The sequence below is a fragment of the Hetaerina americana genome, unplaced genomic scaffold (assembly GCF_022747635.1).
Source record: "Hetaerina americana unplaced genomic scaffold, ioHetAmer1.1.p SCAF_4, whole genome shotgun sequence".
Lineage (NCBI taxonomy): Eukaryota > Metazoa > Arthropoda > Insecta > Odonata > Calopterygidae > Hetaerina > Hetaerina americana.
In genome coordinates this window covers 6,801,454-6,811,854 of record NW_027286985.1, presented here as the reverse complement: position 1 = coordinate 6,811,854, position 10,401 = coordinate 6,801,454, and the positions used below count along the sequence as shown (strand labels likewise).

Genomic DNA, 10,401 nt, shown 5'->3' with positions numbered 1-10,401 from the left:
CTCATAACCTTCGACTCATCTGGCATGGGTGACCCTACCAGGAGAAATTATTATTACTCCTGCCAGCACAGCTCTAGGGGTCATCGGAACGCACAAGCCCTTCCACCACGACAAGATTGTAGTCCGGGGAGGGGTGTATTTGTGTGTGTGTGTGTGTGTATATATATCTATATATATAAACATGCAAATACAGATGCACGGCATCTATTCATGTTCAAAATAACTATGAAGCCCTGGGCACATAGTATCTACACAAATTCATGACTACTATTAAGTTCTGGGTGCGCGTTACATATAAAGTGCACATTATCACGTACAATGGGAAAATATGGTACAATCCCTGATGAAATGGATTGCAGTATTGGTCCGTGGGAGGTGATGGCAGTATGATTCAATTGATTTGCTCTGACACTCCCAGACACTGCACCAATAAGAGTGGCAAGCGATGTCCCTCTGGATGTGATAACATTGTTTGGGAGATGGAGTTACATATTTGAGAATGTGATTTGATAATACTGACATATTTATCCAGTAAATAAATTATAAAAGCAGTTATTATTAAAAATGTATTGTCAAAACAAAAACAAAATTATATTCTAATAATATAAAAAATGTAGGCTTGAATTACTTAATGGAATAGTGATATACATCATAAGTATCGTTTGAAACATTTTTGTTTGTTTGTGTGCTATAAAGAAAATCCTTTCTTGGAAAATTTTACTTTTGCCAAAATAATAAAACAAGTTCCGGCAAGAATAAGTGCAATTCCAATGCCAATAAGCGTCCATTGCACTCCAGCCACTATTTTTAAGTTATTCACTAACTGATCTTTCAGCTTGTTGACATTAGCATCATCCAATTCCACACCCTGAAAAAAAAGTAATTTCAAATTAGAAATTATATTAACTCATTTGATGTGTTTGTGCACATCCTAATATTTTTCATGTTCTACTGCAGATTACCTGCTGACGAAAAACTATTTTAAAGAAAGTCATGCTTTCAGTTACAATAAGTTAAGATCATTTTTTTATAGTAAGTGGCACTTGATAGGTATCAATTATTTGCAAAGATGAATTCTAATAATATCAAAGTAAGCATAGCAATGGACAGCCAAAAATTCATATGGTAATTATTGCAGTCATATCTAAAGGTCTATTGATAATATTCTTATGAAAGGGCATAAAGAATGAATCATAGAATATGTTCCATACATAATAGATAAACTATACCAAGATGTTAATAGAAATCATGGATGAGCAATGTGCTAAACCTAAGCAAAAGCTATATGTGTATTTATCATTAAAATCATTTTTCTCCTATTTCTGGACCTTTCTTCCTCATTCTTTATAGTTCATTCTTACTTTAACTCTTGGAAAAGAGAGCCAGGTCTACCAGGTGTCATTGTACGTGTTTGAATTCCCATTTTTTACCTGTTTATCTCAATATTTCTCTTTAATTACCATGCATAAGAATTTACCTGTGCGGTTTTTTCCTGGGAAGCAGAGAGTATTCAGAATATCATTTGTGTGCCTAAAAGTAGTTAATTAGTACCTGCAGTCTGCGCTGCCGGAGAAAAAATAAGTCTCTCTGTTCAATAATTGAGGTCCCATCTCCACAAAACCCAAGAGCTTGATAAAAATTCAATGTAAAAATTGTTGTTTGTATGGAAATTCAGGGGTTAGGTTCCATGTTCAGCATAACTATAGAATTTGTATGTCCTTGTTTTAACCCAATTTATTTAAATATACATTACGGCTAGAAAGTTACTATGAATCTCCCATTGTGGCACCTACATACAATGGACCACTGGCAGGTAAAGAAAGATGAATTCTGTAAAAATTTTTAAAAGATCTGTTACTGAACAAATTCCCTCGTTTTCCATAACTCAGGGTAAAAACTAAATTTTAAAATTACCAAATAAAGGATTACTTCTTATTCAAAGCATGAAAATTTTCCCATAACATTAAATTGCCTAGGAATAGGAAATTAATCAAATAATTGCAGATTGAGAATGCATGATTGAAGAGAGAATTTCACAACAGTAGAAACCACATAATATCGAAATAGTTAGCTCAATATTAAGGTTTGAGAAAAATTTGGAATTTAGCATAGTCGAGCGCAATAAGAGTGCTAATGGGCACTAAAGGGGTGGGCTGATTTTCTGGTCATGAAAATATCAATAGCCAGGTCCATAGACAACAGATTTCCTCGACATTTTGTATTTATGTTCCCTTATATTCCCTAATCACAAAAATGACTATTTGGAAATAGACGCCTATCTTTGCTGCCATCGATAAGGTATCAGGTTCAATGCTGCCTGATATATATTTTTTCGACTTTATTATAATTTTTGGGTAATTTTGTAGTGAGGCCTTAGTATTATTGATAGCAGTTTTCCTTATAATTTTTTTTTCTTCTTTTGGTGAGTAAACTTGAGCTTCATATCTTCTGTTTCATTTTGCACAATTAGCCATTTCGCTTTTTCTTTCTACAAACAAGAGGATGAAGAGTCAGGATCAGAAAATGAATAATTAATCAGTAAATGCGAGTTATGCCTAAATCTGGTTGGCTTTTTGTTCATGACTTTATATCCAAAAGTATTAAAATAGGTTTGCATATTTAAAAGAATTATAACTGGAGTGGATGTCTTCTGTATTCCCCTCTTCATTGGACCCTCATTTAACTCCAGGAAATAAGTACGTAGGGCGATAAGTGGGAGAAGAAAATTTAAGAACACAGTTGCAAACTATTAGACTGGCTAAGTACGGTGGAATATTGTTCCCTAATTGATGTTTTACAAACACTGATGTAGTTAAAAGTTGGTAATAGATATCCTTAGGAGGTCAATAGTACGAGGGTAATCCCAGAGGAACATTACCCAACAAAGAAAACACAAATTTTGGAAAAAAAGTATTTATTTTTCAACATAATCTCCTTTCAGCTCTATACACTTTTCCCAGCGATGTTCAATGGGTTTGATATCCTTTTTATAATAAGTTGCTCCTCAAAATAGCCATTAATTGCTGACATCACTTCTTCACAGTTGGTAAATCTTTCACCACCGAGCCATTTTTTCAAATTTGCGAACAGAGAATAATCCAAGGAGTTAAATCTGGCGAATGAGTTAGCAATTCAAACTTTAATTCATGAATTTTGGCCATTGCAATAACAGATTTGTGAGCTGGAGCATTGTCTTGAAACAACACTGTCTTCTTAGCCAAATGCAGCCGCTTTTGCTTGATTTCTTCGCTCAAACATTGCAGTAAGTTCGCAAGATACTTGTCGTTGATATTTGTGCCTTTTTCAAGATATTCAATGAAAATTATCCCACGTGCATCCCAAAAAACCGACGCCATGACTTTGCCTGCAGATGACACTGTATTTGTCTTATTTGGAGCCGGTTCTCCCTTTTGAATCCATTGTTTTGATTGTTCTTTTGTGCCAGGTGTGAGGTAATGGACCCATGTTGATGAAACGGCGCAAAAATTCGGCTTTATTGCTGTGAAATGTGGTGGTTCATTTGTTGATGTAGCGGTTCATTTGTTGGTGCGATTCAGGGGTTTGCCGCGAGGTGTCACCCTAGGCACGACCCACGAGGAGGCATATTGACCCACGCGGGACCAGTCACGCCTCAACCCCCGCCGAGCGTTCATCCCTCTTGTGCACGTTGCGCCCATAGCACATATCTTACCGTGTTGACCTTGGTCTTTTATCCACAGCACTCAGAATAAATCTGCTGTTCATTCAAACGCTTTATATGTGCTCTATCAGTATTTCCTAGCACCGCCTGCGCTAAAATATTTCCAGCACTCCCACATGTAACATCGCTAAACACTCAATTGAAACATCTTCACGACGCTGGTTTTGCTCGAGTGTGAGCAAATGAGGCTCCCTTCTTGCTCACATCTTTCTTGTGTTCAATTTTTCAGTAAATATGCGATGTACCGCAGTTTTTGAAATGCCTACTATGCCTGCTAGCTAGCGCACTATCAGTCGACGATCATCCAATATCACTTGGTGGATTTTCGTCGCCGTTTCTGGAGTCGTCACCTCATTTAGTCGACCAATGCGATGCTCGTCTTGACAGCTCGTACGGCGTTGTTTAAACCCTGCTACCCAATATTTTACCATTGTAAAAGAAGGAGCAGACTCACCCAGAGTAGAATCCAGGTCAGCTTTTACATTGGTTGGGCTGAGGCCTTTCAAATAGAAGTATTGACAGTTCATGACGATGAACAATTTTCTCCATTTTCACAAATTCACTGAAAACGTTCACTATTGATGGCTGCCAAACAAATAATAAACAACGTGGCGTCTTCATACTTGAAACATATGCTTTACAGATTGCATACTTTCTAATACAGTGTGATATTTTTCAAACAACTACTGCCATCTTTAGATCAGGCCGGGTACTTATGGGACCACCCTTTGACATTAATTTATCAACATAAGAATAGATAGACAGGATAAACAAATGAAGTGGTGAAGAAAAATTAATGTGAACAGATAGTTGAGATAATGCATTTCTTTGCCTTTATAACACAATTTGTAATTTCACAATTTGCTTGGGTTGAGAATGCAGGTGAAAAGTATTGCCAGTATGATGTTAAACTAAAAAATACTTTGTAGGTTCCCCAATTGATTATTTTATTTCATGATCCAGGTTTTAATATTTTGTTAACCTCAAATTATGGGTTATGAGAATAAATCTTTCTGGATTGAACTTGGAAAGTATTGTTTAAATATTCTTCTATGATAAAGGAGTTCCATTTAGTAAAGCATGAAATCATGTATTCCATTGACTATACCATGTTCACCAGTATCTATAAGTCGAGAAAGTATTGCCTATTCAAACTTACTTCATTGATCCAGGCAACAGGAAACAATGCACTGGGTGCATTCTTAATTATGTTGATATCTTTTATCTTCTTCAGCATCATATTGAATTGTACTCTCTTCCCTCCATTCAAAGGAACTCCTGTATTCTGAAAATTAAAATTTTTAATTTTATGCTATGGTGTTCATATTCAAATGCATATGGTTACAAAATAAATAAAACCCCTGTCAGATATCTGTGCAATGTCACATGACGTTTCATATGTTTCCCACTTTACAAAAAAAGTAATATGCATATATTATTTTTTCAAATACCCTCTCTCGTTCATTCATATATTATATACATATGACACATTCAAGCACAAAAATCCCCCATGTGGCGAATAGGAATGGTGAAGAAGGTGGAATCGAGCAGATCACAAGCATAAAAAAATTTCCTTCACTGGGACTGGATTTTCCATGGATTTTCAACTTGCCTCAAGCTATGAGGCAAGTTGAAAATCCATGGTTCCGATTTCTTAGATCCTCAAACCACTGCGCTATCGAGGAAACAAATCAAACTGAAATCTGCCGGGGGGATTATGCAACCACTTGCCCTTATTCTTTGGCCAGGATATGACGTTAGGGAGCTATTTCAGTTAGCAAAGGAGAAAATGGACAAGAACACAAGAGGAAAGGATAGTATGGAAAGCAATCATATAATTTCATGAAGGATAGGAGCAGTGTGTTTCATGGCATGCATACCCAGAAGAAGGATACGGGCCACATTGGCCAAATACACATTCAAGCACAAAAAACCCAGCATATGGCCAACAAATATTCATCTTGTATTTGTCAGGTGGGTGAAACAGCTCCCCAATGCCATCTCCTGGCCTATATTTTCACAATGTTTTTTTTCATGTTATCCCTATGTTTTCTCATGATTTCAATTAATAATTATAATTTTCTTCAAAATCTAGAGTGATTTTCGAGTTTAAAAATTCCATTATGCTGCATAAATTATCAGGCCTCCTTTTGCATTCCTACTCGTGTTCATTAAGTAACAAAGTTATACCAAAATTGAATTAATTCATCATGGTTGAATTCATTCACTCATTCGTTGATTTGTTTTGCATTTATATGCATATATATTTCTAATACTCAGATGAATAGTTTTTCCTATGTACTCTGTACATCAGCAATTCGAAACAACAAAACTGTTGAAGTGATTCATTCACTCCAAACCCTTTCTCTCCTATTAAATGCAATCCAGTCTGTGCCAGACCTCTTTCATTAACTTGAATCAGTTTTGACCAAGTTGTGACCAAACCAGTCCTTGCAGTTTGACTGTTTCTTATAATATTTTGCCTTGATTTTAGTTTTGACTTTAGGACATCATCATGTGAATGTTATTCTTTTCTCAGTTACCTTTCTCCCAACTCCCATTTTGCCAATTTCGAATGATTGAGAAGAGTATTTAGGCTGAATATTTGGGTGAGGGCATGTTTACATGGAAGTCATTGTAAGAGATAAAGAGTACTACTCACAGAGGAAGACATGCAGGAAACAGGGACAGATGGGAAAATATCAATGTTCTGAGCAGGGTGAAAGGATCAGTTAAAGATGGTACACAATGGAGAGGATAATTCCTCTAGGGAATGTGTGAAAAGTGATTAAGGTAGTGTGCAATTTGAAATCTAGTAAATATTTGCAACGGGCACGTGAAGATGACATTGAATGTCAAAACCTGGATCATATTGGAATAAATTTTCTGTGAAATCACAAGGTTACCATTTTTTCATCTCCAATATGAATCGATTAAATAAAGTTGCACCAGAAACCATCAATTACAAAAAGGGAATTAAAATCAGTATTTTTTTAGACTTCTCACCCATTAGCACTTCTTCTTCTTCACAGTGTAGTTTACTTTAGTATTTATAGCTAAATGGTATTCACATGATAATATGTACAGGTAATTCAAAGTGACTATGGCAAGCAAGTGGTATACTTTTTAGGGTAGTATTCGTACCAACAAAAGTGGACACCAATTGGTAATAGATATTAGGAGAGGCAACTGACAGTTAAGTTCATTTGCAATGGGCACCAATTCAAAGTTTCAAATGTAAGTTGATGTTTAGGGCAAGAAAACAATTTGGTAATTGAGGTAAGGAGTATGCCTAGGGAGGGCAATAGGCAGTAGTAAGTGACCATCAAACATGTGTCAAGATATGGATTAAGAAAGGATTGCTTGAGAAACACATTGTCAGGGAGCAGGAAGCCATTGGCAAGGATGGTAGGCAAGGAAGCCCCTCCACATAAGCTTATTGTGACAATAAGTGCATTTGGAGAGGTCTACCCAGTAACCCTCTCAGTGAGTATTTGAGATTAGTTGCCCTGACAAGCAAATTCCAGAAGTCTGGTGGTTGAGGGAGGGGACAGGTAAGAGACACTATCCTTCATTGAGAACATGCAGGCACCTAAAATGACATCATTCATCACTCGGGCACACTTTAAAAAGGAATGAAAATTCATGAAACACCATGCATGGATATTAGTGCGGATTCTTAAACTTACTACTTCATAAACACTAATTTCCTGCCATATTATTTTCATTGTTTGAGAAACATAACATATTTTTTTAATTTGAGTATTGAAATTCTTAAAATTTTTTCAACTGTACCTTGGTTAACAATAGCATTTGATTTCCAAGTGCTTTTGTTATCAGAATGGTTTGGTTGCATTAGCTATTCCTCTGGAGTGAAACCATCTGAACCGCTTTACGTAATGAATTTCTGTTATATTTTACAAAACCACTTTTTTGTATAGAAATGAAATTTATACACTTACTGGCTCAATTTCCAGGAATGTTTCGTGCTTCTCCTTAACTGGCTTGAGACCACTAACCATTGTCAAATACTTCTCATCAGCCATATAGAAGTGTGGGAAAGTAATAACTGCTGGTGCCCCTGGACATCATAAAAAAGACATTTTGGGTCATTTTTACTTCTACATGGAAAGTTAATGAAGTGGGGGGGTTTAGAAGTTTTACTTGTAATTACTTCCAATGCAAATGTTATTCACCAAAGATCAGCTAATGATCACATGACATATTCATCATAAATAAAATATAACCATACTACATAAATATGATTACAATATAAAACCATGAACATCCCAATCAACCCAAAGGTTGATTTGGTAAGTGGTGATAGAGTTCATCCAGTGCTAAACCCAACACGGCCTCATTAAGCCTCATTAATTGGTTCCATTGATGATTATGAGCTCTTTATCATAAAATGAATGTCTTCGAAGTGCATACTCCATCATTAATGACCAAACTGTACCCCTATGCATATTACCCAATAAGATGTCACCAATTCAAGATACACCACCAGTATTTATAACTTAGAGCTATTATCATGCAGGAGTTCAGTATAATCTCCTTTTCCATGAATGGTAGGGTCTGAAGACTAGTGTGGTTAACTGAGGAAACTGGTGTTATTAGAACTTCTTTGTTATTAGAACTGCCTTGTTTATTTTAATGCTATATGTGTAGCAGGGGCAAAAGATTTACTTTTCCTTACCCCTGGATTCTCTCATTTCTTCCATTTAATGGTTAGTTAGGACTGGAGAGAGTGAGATTTTTAGGGAGAGATTGAGCTTAATCTACTTCTTTTGAGTTACTATCATAGGTGGAAAAATATGGGTTATTTCTCTTGGTGTTGACTGCCCAGAAATTATCTCCTCTCATCCTGAATGCATCTTGATACTGTAACCATGTGAGTTGCAAAGATGAGAGATACTAAGATCCAGTTTTAAAAGCACCGATGGCAACCTCCAGGATATCATGGGAAGAAAAAAACAACTATGTTAAATCCACTTCATTTTTCAATTTCACAACCTGAGTTTCAATATATAGTGTCATCACCAGGTGACACAATACATATATCATCACCTGATGAAGGTACTATTTAATGAAACCTGGGTCATAAAAATAAAAAATTAAGTGGAATTAACATAGTTTTTTCTCCTTTCTGCAATGGAAAAGTTCCTCATTGTAAAGCCTGAAACTACGAAGTTTACTCTAGTATATCCCTGAGAAAGGCCCATTTTTTATGTAAGTTTTGGTCGGTTAGAGCATAAAAAATGGGGACATCTTAAAAAGGGATATCAAAAGCTGCAAATGAAATTAAAGGAATGGTAAATGAGAAAGAGACAGGGATAATGACTAAATGAGTGGAACTGATATGAGGTAGAGAAATATTGTGAAGCGATGGTCTCTACCATAGTAACAAGGGTACCAGATGGAATTGTCATGGCATGGTAGTGAGCCAAAATCCTTCTATGGTATTGTCTAATCATTTAAATGATTTTAGCATTTTGCATCTAGATAGAGTATGAACTGTATGGACTCTCAGAACTATATTTAATGAACTAAAGTTGCTAACTGTGATGCATAAATATGATATTCTATGTATATGCTAGCTTGGCTCAAGGAGCACAAGTAAAAACTATGCAACAATTTTGCTAAAATATTAACTAAGTGATGAAGAGATGGTGATGTGTGCATTTATCATGATAGAAAGCACCAAATTAAGACTTGGCTGTACCTCAATTCTGCATTGAAATCAAATATGAAATTTAAAATATTTTCATCAAGGAACTTAATTTAGTTGTTGCCTATGTTTCAATTCTCTAATGGTGATCAGAAGCAATATTGGTAGAAGTTTCAGGAATTGCTGGGTAGGCTATCAAAATTTAAGTGCAGAGTAATTATTTCTGGTGATTACAACATTAGCAAAAGCTCCAGAACCCAAGAGGGCCTAACACTCGTTAACTTATTTAAATCTTTTGGTATTCTTTTCGATTTCTGAACCTACAATAAATTTAAACATTGATTTTAGATCAACTGACACTGCCATAATGTGCATGACCAAATTTGATATATGACATTGCATGTGTGGCAATTCCTTGTTTAATTCTCTCATATATTTACAGTATAAGTAGGTGCTTTAGTATCTTAACTGGCTAAAGCAATTGACTATGCATCAAGGGCTCTGAGTCCAAATCTCACTCAAGGCAAATGATTTCTACAATATGAAATTACTCACATTTGTTAGCAATCTATTAAGTTAAGTTAGTAATTACTGAATTTACTACACCTTGTCCCTAAAAATGCAGACAGCCAATTTGTCATGCTGGTTGAATGCATGAGAACACAGCAAAGTGAGTTTTTTTTCCAATTACCATTATTATTCAGTTTTAAGGCAATAACATGCTTCTTGTAATACCTTGACAAGGTGTGAGGTCCAGTGCTCCCCTTAGCATACAAGCATTATCTGTTGGGCAATAGCAATAATTATCTGGGTTTTTATTTACATCCGCTAGTAGCCTCTCATGTGCTGTGAACTTAAGAGAATCAATTCCTTTATAACTGGAATCACTATCATATAGTGCAGTAAGCGATCTGTAAGAGATATAGAGAGGAATTGTTAAATAGGGGAATAAGAATGTGAATATAGATAGAACAGAAAACTAATGAATATAAGCATTTAAATACTAGGTACTAACAATAAAAATATTCCT

General features: G+C 35.6%; 1 protein-coding gene across 1 annotated transcript in view; it reads right to left on the bottom strand.

The window, feature by feature from the left end:
* Nucleotides 1-688: 688 nt before the first annotated feature.
* Nucleotides 689-10,401, bottom strand: part of Snmp2 (Sensory neuron membrane protein 2) — a 49,544-nt gene continuing 39,831 nt past the window's right edge. Inside the window, exons 5-8 of the mRNA XM_071590089.1 lie at nucleotides 10,107-10,282; nucleotides 7,663-7,781; nucleotides 4,860-4,985; nucleotides 689-868 (exon numbers count right to left, since the gene is read on the bottom strand). Of these exons, the coding sequence (XP_071446190.1) occupies nucleotides 689-868; nucleotides 4,860-4,985; nucleotides 7,663-7,781; nucleotides 10,107-10,282 (601 nt within the window). The remainder of the gene's footprint in view (nucleotides 869-4,859; nucleotides 4,986-7,662; nucleotides 7,782-10,106; nucleotides 10,283-10,401) is intronic.